At 29.4% G+C, this 14,272-nt stretch overlaps 1 protein-coding gene across 2 annotated transcripts; it reads left to right on the plus strand.

Moving 5' to 3' along the window:
* Positions 1-4,821: 4,821 nt before the first annotated feature.
* Positions 4,822-12,950, plus strand: LOC129616436 (serine palmitoyltransferase 2). Of its 2 annotated transcripts, XM_055532063.1 has the most exons (6): positions 4,822-4,917; positions 4,967-5,146; positions 5,263-5,457; positions 5,749-6,591; positions 6,661-6,923; positions 12,648-12,950. In XM_055532063.1, the coding sequence occupies exons 2-6, from the start codon at positions 5,126-5,128 to the stop codon at positions 12,862-12,864; spliced, it is 1,539 nt and encodes a 512-aa protein (XP_055388038.1). In that variant the 5' UTR covers positions 4,822-4,917; positions 4,967-5,125; the 3' UTR covers positions 12,865-12,950. The 2 variants fall into 2 exon arrangements, with proteins under 2 accessions (XP_055388038.1, XP_055388037.1); XM_055532062.1 differs by having other exon boundaries at positions 4,869-5,146.
* The last annotated feature ends 1,322 nt before the right edge of the window (positions 12,951-14,272 follow it).

Genomic DNA, 14,272 nt, shown 5'->3' on the forward strand with positions numbered 1-14,272 from the left:
AAGTTTACTAGATTTCTGTCCGTAAAAGTTTTAGTTTCAGACAGTTTGCAGACTAAAATCAAAATTTTGACGTTAAAGAATTTGCGGTTAATGTGGATCTACATTGCAGATTTTTTGTCTCGCAGATTTTATTAGGTTTCTTTTCGTTCTGCTCTGTCTGGTATCTACTGTGCCGGGTCGGGTGTTCCGCAGGGTAGTCTTTTGGGTTCCATACTTCTGTTGTGAATTCCGCGCTTTATAGTTTTGCAGGTGACTCCAAGATTGTGAGGACGGTTCGGTCAGCGGTTGATTGTCTAGAATTATAGAGGGATTTGGATGTTTTTTGGGACTGGTGTCGGGTAAATGGCTTGGAACTTAACATTGGAAAGTTTCAGGTCATGAACTTTTTGCGGAGGAGGGAGTCTTCTATTGCCCGGCATGACTATTGCCTTGGTGGGGTGGTATTGGAGAGGGTGAGCATTTTTTATGATCTTGGGGTTATGTTCGATCGCAAGCTGGATTTTGGTGCTTATTTGAATATGATCGTCAGTAGGGCTAATTGAAGCTAGGTTTCGTAATGAGGTGGGCTAGAATTTATGGATCCGTATGTTGCATAGTTGCGACTAGATGATGTTTTTTTTTGCGCATGTTGGCGATATGCTTAATGCTTGATCTAAGCAATGGATGTCTGATATAAAAAAAAAAATGTAACCACAGATATGTTTGAATACGTAATTACTAATACAACGTGTAATTGTTTAAGTAATAAGTAATTGCTTTATAATCTACACATTGCTTTATATTGTAATCCACATGATTACCAAGTATTGTTTACATTGAGATGCTACATGCAATCTACTATTTGAAACACACACTCACAAGAAATATATATAAATAGGTATTGTGTTATTACACTTATATACTGAATTACTAATACAACGTTTAGTTGTTTAATTAATAAGTAATGTACCTGTTACATAATAATGTTCAACTCTTTTAGCTAATAGAATTTTTTGTATTCAATTATAAGTTTTTGATTATATTAGTGTGAAATTTCATAACTAAAAAACTACAAATTCAGTATGAGGGAAAAACGGACGAAACGTGGTGTGAAAATTCAAGTTAAAAAAAAAAACAAGTAGAATACATACAACATGCAGGAAGTGTTCCCACTCAGTAAAAACTAAAATGTATTCAACTTCAAAAAAAAAATGCTCCCAAAATGTATCGAACCTCTTAAAGTAGAATCAGAAACTATTTTAGAGACCTAGGAATTCATACAAAAACACGTGAACATTTTATTTTTCAATTTTTTAGCTTTTTAAATTCTATTTTTCAGTTTTTTTGGATGGCAAATTTTTACTTTTCAGTTTTTAAGAAAAATATACTGAAAATTACAAAATATGTGAGGTAGAAAATATTGCAAAATATTCAAGTAGGTACAAAAATCAAATATTAAAATTACAATTTCTGACGTGAACCAATATTCTTTTTAAAAAAACTGGTAAATAGAAATTTTCCTTCAAAAACCTTAATAAAAAGCATTTCTTTGTGTGCGTATATGAGAAACACAAACATACTTATAAATATATTATTCAAAAATTTTCTAAAAATTTAAAAATTTTAAAAACTTTAAATTATTTAGTTAATATGATTTGATTTTCAGCATTTTTTTTTTTCAAAAGAACACTATGTTTTTTCCCTATTATTAAAAGTATTGACTGCGTTAATATGTACACATTTTGTCATAATATTTGAACAAATGAAATGGAAATAAATGGAAGACAAAATGATCAACATCATTAGGATCAAGTTTATCAACATCATTTTTAAAATTATTTAATTATTTTTTTAAAATCCTCAAAATATTAAATTTCATTTTTTTTTACTTTTTTTCTACGTTTTGTTATTGTTTTAATGTTTATTTTGTGCTCAAAAGAAGGAAAGCCCCTTTTTAATTTTTAGTTTCTGAAAAATTGGGCTTCGGTATACATACATAGTTATTTCTGGTAGAATTTTATACTAAGTCTGCTTAGTTATTTCTGGTAGAATTTTTATACTAAGTCGTCTTGTACAATAATTATACAAAGTAATCTTGTACAGATTAACCAAAAATTAATATTAATTTGCTATATTCAACAATGTGAGCTTTGTTATAGTAATTTCTTTAAGAAATCTTTAACTTTGAATGCAAAAGTTAAGGTCGGAAAATAGACATGTATATGTTTTGTAGCTGTTAAACTATGCGGTAAAGACGATTCACCATGCAAACTGACAAATTAAAAAAAAAACCAAAAAAAATAGAGTTGACAAGGTCAATGATATCCGTGCCGAATTTGTTATCCTATGTGCGAATAAATATGCCATAACTGACTATGGAACAGACTATGATTTTAAGTTGTACAATGTGTTTTTCAAAATACTGTGTGTGCCAAACTACTATTGAAGTTGTATGGCAGCTACCAGAAGGAACCAAGTAGTTTCAACGATTTTTATCAAACACATTGTCCTACTAATACATTCGCTTGTTTGAAATTTCAATACCATAGCTTTTATAGTTCCTGAGATATAGCCAAATAACTTTTGAAGTTGTATGGCAGATACCAATAGGAGCCAAGCAATTTCAACAACCTTTATCAAACACATTGGCCCTGCTAATATATTCGCTTGTGTGAAATTTCAATACCATAGCTTTTATAGTTTCCGAGATAAAGCCAAATAACTTTTGAAGTTGTATGACAGCTACCAGAACCAGTACCCCATTCATGTCAAATTTAAATAGGGTTCTGGCACTTACTGCAACAAATCATTTGTAAAACTGTGGTGAACTTAGCTCAATTAGTTTTTGAGTTATCGCTGGGACGGACGGCTAAATCAACTCAGAATTCGACGCTGATCTTAAACATACACCTGAGTCTATATCTCAGAGCATTATCCCTTAGCGTTGCAAACGGTTTATTTACGTACTTTTGTTTTATAATAATACAAATTATAATTTAAATAAACTGTATTTGTGAGATGTCAAGTATTGTAAAATATTTTTGAATGAAATGTAATTCAGGTATTAGTTTTAATTTTATCCACATTCAAGAAAATATCGAAAATTTTGTTGTGGTTAAGCCTTTACATAGCAAAAATGTCAATTATCAGTATTTCTATCAGCCGTGGGTTACCCAGCATTTACACATACAAGTTACTTGCATGCAAGTTTGTATAATATTAATTGTCAATTAGTTTTTCGAAATGTCAAATTACTTGCTATTATGACGTAGGCGTTTAGCAAGTTAATTTTTGAAAATGTCTTTGAGAAGAAAACAACTAGCAATATATATAATTGTTTATAAATTTTAGAAACCATAAGTTTGCTAAGTTTAATTTTTTCAAAATAAAATTCAAAAATTTTAAATTAAAAAAAAAAAAAAATCAAAACAACAAATTTTTTTTTGTGAATTTCTCAATATGTCAAATTACTTGCTCAAATTACTGGCAGCAAAATTTTCTTGCAAGTTGAACTGCAAGTAAACAAGCAAGTAGAAATATTTCAATGTGTTAGTAAAATTTTTGTATAGATTGCAACTTTCTTGCAAGTAACTTGTACGTGTAAATGCTGGGTTAAACTGGTTATGGGCAATATCGTTCATTTCAGTAATTCGTTCTGAACGAACTACTTTTTTTCAATGACCGATTATAAAATCTCGTTCAATCGTTCATTTCGTTCACTTCCCTTCTGTAAATATAATTGCATGTTTCTTGGTATTTATGGTTAATTTTAAAGAAAGGAATATATAATGAGTTTTGTAAATTAATAAGTTTTGAACCACAAAATGTCTCTACTTATATAAACCAAAACATTTAAAACGTAGAGAACAGTTTAAAACTTTTTTATGAAAACTTGTACTTAAAAAACTGATATTATAAGTAATTTTTTAAATTTGAAAACTAAAAATTTTCAACCATTTGAGTTTAAATTTTTTATTCCTTATAAGAAATATTAAGAATAAAAATAATTATAATTATCTTTATTTTTAATCCTTGAAAAAAAAACTGAAATCCTATTCTAAACTATTGTTTAATTTACTTTTATTTTAATCCCCAATGCCTTAGAATGTTAACTTATAATGATTTAGATTTTCCTCTTATTTAAAATGTTTATGTAAAAAATAGATCATAATTATTATACTTTTTTAAATATTTTATGGAAAAATGTAAGACATATGGCAGCCCAGTTCAAGGCTTCCATTTTTTTATTTAATACAGGTAGCTTTCAATTTGGGTTAACTAGTCCAATCTTTCAATATTCTTATTTATAAAGATTTTTAATTTGGTCACTTTTATTTAAATTGAATTTTTATTAGGCAATAAACACGTGTGACGTAAATTCGTGCATTTTATTTGGATTTAATTTATATTTGATCAGTTCTTGTTCGTCTTTATTTGTATTGCAGTACGCTATATTTATTTAGTACATTGTTCAATTTTATTTGTATTGGATTTCATTTACACTTCATGTCTCGTTTTATACAGTACTTTTATTTGTATTGTATAATCGTATATCGTTCAATTTCACTTGTGTTGTATTTATATTATAGCAACCGATTCGGTCACTTTTGTGTGTGTAGAATTTAATTTATTTTATCTCTTATTTCCTTTTATCAATATTGCATAATGACAGTACATCGTTCGTTTTTATTTGTTTAGATTTAGTATATCGTTCAATTTTATTTGTATTGTGTAATAATAATATAGAAATAAATAAGGAATAATATAAAACGTATATCAATTACCAACTAAAAAAGAGAATTGGATTTCTTAGTGAACGATGAACGATTCATTTTTGAAGAAATGAACTAATCCGCTAAGTTAAGTGAATTGATTCGTTCTTTAAGTTTAGTTCGTTCGCGAATGACACATATCTAGGTTAAACCATTAGTTTGGAAAGTAAGAAATTTTGTAAACTTGAGCTTACAGTTGTTCAGTAATGCTTTAGAATTGCAGTTAGTCTAAAGAATATAAGTTTCTGCGAATAATGAAATTAATATCATAAAGACAGCTTCAAGAGGCCTAATTTTGAAAAAGACGATTAAAATATTAAATACAGACCTAAAAATTCCGGTTTGTGAGAAAATATTTTTATTTCGTTAAAAAAATGCCAGCAATTTCCACTAAGGTAAGTGAACTAAAAGTTAAAGAAAATACATAATGCATATATACATGTGCAGTTGTTCGTTAACCCTGGGAGAACACTTTTAACCTTTTGCCAATTTATCTGATATATGCTTTTAGGGGCCAAAAATTTGCTGCCATAATTCTGGCAATCAAGAAAAATTTATAAGTTACTCGAGCGACAAAGAATCTTTTGAGGAAGTTCCACTCCACACGGCTTGTTTGACCTATTTAGGATTTTACATATTAATGATTTTAGGTTTCATAAACAAATTACTTTTTGCACCTAAAGTAGCTAAAGAAAAATGTCGGGATGTAAGTATATTTAAAAGTAAAAAAAAAAATTTATGCATGTGTATATACATATATATATTATATATATGTACATATATTATTATATAAATATATATATGTATATATATATATATATATATATATATATATATATATATATATATATGTATATTTATATATATATATATATATATATATATATATATATATATATATATATATGTATATTTATATATATATATATGTATATATATTTATAAGTATGATGTGTTAAATGCGTATATGATTTTATGATAATGTATTTGGTGTTAGGGTTACGTTCCCTTATATGATCCTTTTGAACTATTTTACTCACGATATGTGTACAGGCGTGTTAGAGATTGCTGGAATCGTCCAATTTGTAGCGTACCTGGTGCTGAAGTTGTTTTAAAGGACAGAATTACTAATGATTATGGGTGGTCTTTTGAATTTACAGGTACACAAACTAAGTGCCTTAATTTGGGATCCTATAATTATTTAGGATTCGCTTCATCTGAAGGTAGAGGTGCTGAAGAGTCTGCAAGACAAATCGAAAAATGGGGTCTGGCTTTATGTAGTCCACGGTGCGAGAATGGTACTGTGCCTCTTCATCAACATTTAGAAGAATTAACTGCGAAGTTCCTGGGAGTGGAAGATGCAATCACGTTCGGTATGGGATTTGCAACTAATGCCTTAAACCTCCCGTCATTGATATCTCATGGGTGTCTTGTTTTAAGTGACGAAAAAAATCATGCATCTATTATACTAGGATTACGTCTTAGTGGAGCTACCACAAAAGTATTTAAACATAATAATATGTCAGATTTAGAAGAAAAATTACGTGATGCAGTATTATCCGGGCAAGGCAGTGGTAAACCATATAAAAAAATTTTCGTCATTGTCGAAGGTGTTTTCAGTATGGAGGGCACCATTATCCGTTTGCCGGAACTAATATTTTTAAAAAATAAATACAAAGCCTATTTGTATTTAGATGAAGCCCACAGTGTTGGTGCTATGGGGTCGAATGGGAGAGGTGTTGTGGACTATTATAATGTTAATCCGAAGGATATTGATATTTTGATGGGAACCTTTACTAAAAGTTTTGGAAGTGCTGGAGGTTATATTGCCGGATCCAAAGTATTTTTTATAATTATAAAAAAACATAAAATTTTGAATTTATATATGTATTTGTTTTTTTTTTTTTAGAAATTGATTAATTTTCTTAGAGTTCATAGTCATGCTCATGGCTATGCAACTTCAATGTCTCCACCAATTGCACAACAAATTATATCTTCCATGACAATTATCATGGGTTTAGATAAAACTAATGAAGGAAGCCAACGTATTAAGCAACTTGCACGTAACACACGATATTTTAGAAGAAGATTGGCTCAAATGGGAGTTATTACTTATGGTCATGAAGATTCACCAGTTGTTCCATTGTTAGTGTATCTTTTCTCAAAAATTGGGTAAATAAATTTTTTAAATATTAGCATGTATTGCAATTTCCAAAACGTCATATGCAAACAAAATCGTTGATCAGTGTTAAGCTCTCATACCTGCTACAAACGATTGTCAATTTATGTTTTTTTTTGTATTGCTTGATGTGGTACTGCAATCTGTAAGAGCCGATTTCAACAATTAGTAACTGCATACGAGTCTCAGTTGCAAATAAAATTGTTTGTCTGACTGGTGACGTTAAAAATCCCTCATTATAACTATTTTAGTTTTCAATGTCATATCGAGTCAAATCCTAAGGTATGAACCAATTTTAAGTTGTCAGATATTTTATTAAACTTTATTTGCAACTTATATCGGGACATCCAAAATGCAGTGAAGAAAGGTTTATTATATTTAGTTTAACCGCAGTATTAATGCCATAGTAAAACTTTAAAAACGAGTGCGTCGTAGTCTCGATTCAAATGCAATTCTAACTTAGGTTTTATTTGCCTGTTCCAAGATCTGTCGTAATGCTTTTTTTCGGGATAATACAAAAAAGGTATTTCAAAATTCGAAAATTTTTCAAATTAAGCGTCAAAAGTTACAAATAAATTATGCCTTCGAAATTTCGTAACTTTCGTATTCCTTTTTGAACGAATGTTAACACATTATCTCTCGGCGATATTTCTAAAAAATTTTCCTCTGGTACCGGGGCAAATTAAAAAAAAAAAATATTTCATTTGAAATGCTTTTTAGATTCAGAAACTTGAACAAAATAACTTCGAATTATTAAAATTGTAACCAATTAGAAATTATGTAATATATAATTCAATAGTTTTTAAAATGATAATATATTTTAATAATTTTGGTACATGGATAATTAAACGTTTTAGTATTTTTTATTGATATGATATTTTTGAAAGCATTCTCCAACATGTAATGCTACTTTACAAGATTTACACATATAAGCACTTGGTTTTCTTATTTTATGCGCAGAACAGACGCGACAATTCCTTCTAACAAATTTTTTGGCCTTATCGCTGAAAATTATTTTATAAAGGCGTTTTATCTTATTTTATAAAGATGTTTGAGTTCAAATTCAACAAAATGCACATATATGTGTACACGGGATTTTCTTGAAGTTCAATTTAAAGCACAAATGTGTGCACACGGGACGTGTTAATAGGGAAATTCTACCAAAAATCACATTGTTCGTAAATAATTCTTAGCTAGTTTTAGTCTTATTATCAGTAGCCATTCTCAGTTAAGTTTTAAAATAAATAATAGAAAATAAGGAAGTCAAAAAATTATTAAAATGTAAGTGTAGTTACTGTAATTTATAATAAAATGTGTGTAATTCAGTATAAAACTAATATTCAAAAGAAAACTATTACTAATTCAATAGTAACTACTGAATCCAACTAACTTCAAGCCATTTAAAATATATTGAAAAGCTGATCTGTTTTATCAAAAGTTTTTTTTAAACCTGAAAAGTAATTTTTTTGCATAATGTATTATTTTTTTACGAAATAAAAATTTTACGATATATTTATAATCATGTACATATATTCAGAACAAAAAATATCATCCATGTCGAAAGGATGAAAAGCATCGCCCAAAATATTTCTCCCCATATTTAGAGATCTAGATTTCTTCTTACATAAAATCCCTGTAACTGGAAAATTTTCGAGTTTTAGTACCTAGTCCTGAACAAAAGTTTTACCCATTTTCGACCCTTAAACCAATGGTATATCTTGTTGTACACCAATAACACCCTATATACATTATTTAAAAAAAAATTGTATAAACTAGAATAGGAAGGTAAAAGATTATACTAAAAGATCACATAAAATATTTAAACTAAATATTTATTGAGATTCCTCATTGTGAATTTCACCCGTAGAATTCTGCGAATTTCAAACTAAGTTACGCATGTAAACTTTTTGAGTAAAACTCGTAGAGATTTGAATTCGTATGAATGTGCAATGGCAACATTATTTTTCGACGTGCCAAAATTTTATTTTATTAAAGCTGTTTTTTTTCTACTAGGTAAAAAATCTCGGATGGCGAAGAAGGACGATCCTAAGTGGGGGGCGTGACTCCTAAAAAATTCAGCTAAAATCTGAACGGATAAGTCTATTACCTCTGCGCTAACTTGGTTGTTCCGTACAGGAATTATATACCTTCCATAAGAAAATTCGTATTTTGTTTTAAATCGAAAGGTCTTGTTCGTTTAAGTCTTTCTGTCATAACTAGCTGTCCATAAGAAAATTCGTATATTGTTTTAAATCGAAAGGTCTTGTTCGTTTAAGTCTTTCTGTCATAACTAGCAGCCGTCTAGTAGTCCAGCTGCTTCTATATTTACATGCTGTTCTAGAAGAGCCCTATGCTTTCTAGTACAATTCCTAATTTCATCTACAACCAAAGAAATTTCTAAGGCGTTGTGGATTTCACTGCTCATACCATGTTCACGTATATACCATGGCGCATTTATCATACCCTGTAAAACTTTATTCTAGAATGTTTGAATTTTGTTAATGTAAGTCTTTTTGGCACAACCCCACAGTTGGATGCCACATAGCCGTATTGATTTAATAACTTGGATATAAATCAATACTTTATTATCAGTTGCCAAATTGGAGTTACAACCTAGGAGCCAATAAATTTTTCGCTATATTTATTTTCTAGTTCTGTGTGTTTGTTCTTTATATGCTCTTTCCACCTTAGCTTGACATCCAAAATCATTCCTAGGTATTTGCAGAGTTATGGATGGCTGCGTTCGTTCCATTTTAGGTTAATTTGGGATGGATTAACTATTTTTCGATTGGTGAAATTTATGTGAACCGATTTTGCTTCATTCAACTTAATCTTTATTACACTGGCTTATTTTGTAACTTGCCTCCTGTAATTTATTTGTCGAATCATCAATGTTCGATCCTACTGCCAATATGGCAATATCGTCAGCAAAAGTGGCTACCGTAGCATTTTATATTTGTTGTAGATCACCCGTGTAAAGCAAGTACAACGTTGGGCCCAATATACTGCCTTGAGGCACATTTGCTCTTATTTCTCTTAGCGTGGAGTATTCAGCATCTTGTTCAATTCTAAATAGTCTATCAGCTAAGTAAGATTCCAAAATTGCTACAAATGGTGATGGTGCCATTTTTCCTTACTTAAATATAAGACTTTTGTACGCTATCTTGTCGAATGTCTGTGCTACGTCTAGAAATATAGAATAGCAGATTTCTTTACTTTCTAAGCTTTTTTCTATAATATTCCTTATTCTATGGACCACTATTGTAGTATGCTTTCTTCTCAATTCAAACTGATGGTTTGGTGTGAGGCCCCTGTTTCCTTTTATTTGCTTCAATCTCCTTAAAAATTTCAAAAAGCTTAAACATCATTGATAACAGTGAAATGGGGCTGTAAGACGTTGTTTTCCTTAAGAATTCCCCGGGTTTAGGCATCATAATTACTTCTGCGACTTTCCAAACACCAGGACATACTCAAAATCCATAGCTGTATTCATGATTTTCAGCAAATGTTACAGTGCTTCGTCAGATCAAATCCTAGCGATTTTTTTTACTTCAGAAAATGCTCGAAGGGTATACTAAATTTGCCTTACCGTTTGTTACGCTATGAAATAATGGTCTTAGATATAGATTCAAGTGTATGTTTTCGATCAGCGTCAAATTCTGAGTTGATTTAGTCCGTCCGTCCTTCCCAACGATAACTCAAAAACTAATTGAGCTAAGTTCACCAAATTTTCACAAATGATTTATTGTAGTAAGTGCCAGAACCCTATTTAAATTGGACATGATTGGGGTACCGATTCACGTAGTTGCAATACAAGTTCAAAATTTATTTGGTTATATCTCAGAAACTATAAAAGCTATGGTATTGAAATTTCACACAAGCGAATATATTAGTAGGGTCAATGTGTTTGATAAAAGTCGTTGAAATTGCTTCTTCTGGCACCTGCCATACAACTTCAAAACTTATTTGACTATATTTCAGAAACTATTAAAGCTATGGTGTTCAAATTTCACACAAGGAAATATTTTAATAGGACCAATGTGTTTGATAAAAGTCGTTGAAATTGCTTGGCTCCTTCTGGTAGCTGTCGTTTAACTTCAAAAGTTATTTGGCTATATCTCAGAAACTATAAAAGCTGTGGTATTGAAATTTCACACAAGTAAATATATTAATAGGGCCAATGTGCTTGACAAATTCCTTAAAATTTCTTGGCTCTTTCTGGTAGCTGCCATACAACTTCAATAGTAGTTTGGCACACACAGTATTTTGAAAAACTCATTGTACTGAAATTTTGCACAAAATAATATGGCAGTTATGGCATCTTTATTCGCACATAGGATAACAATTTCGAACGGGTATTACAGAGTTGACAACGTCAACTCTATTTTTTCTCGTTGCGTTTTAAAATTTCACTGGTAGAATTTTGACGTTTATTTTTATTACGAGCATGATTTAATATCTAATTCGTAATTCATTTCTACTTCGGAAATCGTAATTTCTCCGAATTTCAGTGCTACGAGTCAGATTTACAATAAGCGTGATAATAAGGTAATAAAGTTAGTTGCAATGTTGTTTATTATGTTACAGACTATTCAAACCAAATCATATTAGATGAAATAAAAAAGAAAAAGTACAAAATGCTCACTTATGTGAATTGTTCAGAAAAAACTTCGACAAGCATTTTTTCTCCTCGTCAATATAAAATGACAATTTTTTTTAATTTAATAATATTTATCACTTATGTATATTCTTTTGCATTACACTTATTTAGAAAATAAAAAAATTTTATTGACTGTAACGCGCGATCAATATTTTTCTTTTCATTTTATATTGTTACGGCTACACTTTTTCAACTTAAAAAAGCAAGCAAAACAAATAAATTTTTCATTATAGAAAATTTTTTGCTTATTACACTTGCCAGCGAATATTATATTTTTATTTAAACAACAATTATTATATTTTGAAAAACGATTTTTTTTAAACAAAAATTTTATGAAAATTATCAAGTATTAAATTTTCCCTAGACCACAATCAACAAAATGTTGATAAATTTGTAAGATTTGTTTAGAAAAAAAATTTTTTCAAAATTCAAATTTTTATTAGAATATAGTATGAAAGTGGTAAAGAATACACACGGTATAAGGTGACAAATAATTTCAGCAATGATTCTTAGATCAATTTCCAGTACAAAATTTAATGGGGAGAGCAAAATTTAATGGTGTGCAGATAAACTCGTTTTGAGGTATACCTTGTTGAAAAAAAGAGGTACATAAAAAAAATACATTACCAAACCAAAAAAACAACAAAAGTTCTCGAAAAATTTCGAGTTTAACAAAAAATAAAAAATTCTGACTTTGATGAGCTGTATCTCGAAAACTATGGCTCATCTACGTTTTTTTCAATAGCTCGAAAACGAGAACATCTTAGCCTCTCTATCTCCCCCTCTCCTCCCAATTTTTTGCTGGGAATTTAATTGAAAATGTAGCCTTTATACAAATGCGAAAGCCATTTTGCATTATCAAAAACTCCCAATTATCGAGCATATTACAAATCAAAAAATATTCAGTTTTTGCAAACTAGTAACTGTGTACTTTATATAAATTTTTAATAACGCATAACATATGTGTGTACATAGCTCAAGTACAATGTATTTCCATATTAACGCAATATTATGTCAGGGATAATTAGAAGTCACTAGTTTATTTTTTTCTTTTTAGAGCTGTTGTTCGCACATTAACTACTCGTCATATTGCTGTTGTTGGAGTAGGATTTCCAGCCACTCCCATTATGGAAGGACGAATAAGATTTTGCTTGTCCGCTGCTCATACCAAAGAACAACTTGATTATGCTTTAAATGTTATAGATGAAATTGGAGACCATTTGGGTTTGAAATATTCAAGAAAAAAGAGGAATCCAGATTTTATTATTTATTAAATACATATTATATATATGAACATACGTACATATGTGCATACATATTTTTGGTATTTTTAATAAATTACTTACAAAAGTAAATCTGATACAGTTGCGGAATAAAAATATTACAAATACACGACATACATACATACATACCATACACTTTTTTATCACCTGATCTTTTAAAATTTTTCTTGACATAAAAAATACATCAAGGCCTGTTTTTTTTATATGCACAAACTTCGCGAAGTTTAGTGCAGTTTGTTATGCCAAAAAAATGTGCAGATGATGAGGATTCTAATATATAGAAATATGTATATACGTGCTTAATTTTTGCTTTGTCTCATGTGGTGTAACAGTAACGATGTTTTATTTTATATTTTAATTTTCACAGCTAATGTGAAACAAAGGCAAGAATACAAAAATAAATAAATCTTGAAAACAGAATTTTAACTGGGTAATCGAATTCAAAAATGATTGAATATAAAAAAATTCACGTCAAAATTTCATTTTGTTGTGTCTGCATTTCACGAACTTATAACTATGGCTGACAAAAAACAAAGATCTGACTGGATTAAAAGAGAGAATGTCATATCGCAGCTGGTGAAGTTATATGTACATATGCATTCTTATGAGAGCTGTAACGGGCCCTTTTTAACATCATAAAACTGACACAAGACTAACTTTTTTCAAATTTTTAGTGAGAAAAAGTTAATCCCCTCTATTATGAACATCGGTATCGGCCGATATATTATCGGCAGTTCTAATCGGTTTTAAGTTTCTTCTGTATTATGAACCGATACCGATAAAAATATTTCAACCGATTAAAAGAAGCTTTTTCATACAAATTTTTGTTTTTGTAAATTGGAGAAAAAGTTTTTTTTTTTTCTAATGACATTTGTTTTCTTTCAAAAGTTATTTTCAAAAAATTTTTAAAACTATTTTGAATTTGGTTTTGATGTGCTAAAAAGTTGTTGTAAGCAAATTATTTTCTGTTAAATTTGTAAAATAAAAATATACATATATCGGGAAAATGTCGCGTGCATTATATTTTGAAAGTGAAGAAACGGTAGTAAGTGAAGAAACGCAAGCTATTCAAAGACGACATATAAGAGATTCAACTAATCCATTGGATTTAGACAACAAAATGTATGTTTATGTACCTATTTTATTTTATTATTTACATATATAATATGTACACATTTTTTAGGTTTATCCAGAATTTCAGATTATCATTCCTTGCCAGGTTTAAGTCCTCTTCCATTTTTTCTACTAACCGCGCAATTTGTTTTTTGTTGCTTACGATTTTACTCCTAAATAAAATATATGAATAACATTTTGAAAGAAAATAATTTAGAAAAAATGCTTACATTTTAAAAAAAGCAATCAATTACACCAGTTTCCTTGATAAAATGAAGATTTTACA

The sequence above is a fragment of the Condylostylus longicornis genome, unplaced genomic scaffold (genome assembly GCF_029603195.1).
Source record: "Condylostylus longicornis isolate FDR11 unplaced genomic scaffold, ASM2960319v2 ptg000207l, whole genome shotgun sequence".
NCBI lineage: Eukaryota > Metazoa > Arthropoda > Insecta > Diptera > Dolichopodidae > Condylostylus > Condylostylus longicornis.

Coding starts and splice junctions, on each gene's coding strand:
- LOC129616436 (XM_055532063.1), top strand. CDS start 5,126: ATGCCAGCAATTTCCACTAAG. Junction 6,592..6,660: donor GTTATATTGCCGGATCCAAA/GTATTTTTTATA, acceptor TTTTTTTTTTAG/AAATTGATTAATTTTCTTAG. Junction 6,924..12,647: donor TATCTTTTCTCAAAAATTGG/GTAAATAAATTT, acceptor TTTTCTTTTTAG/AGCTGTTGTTCGCACATTAA.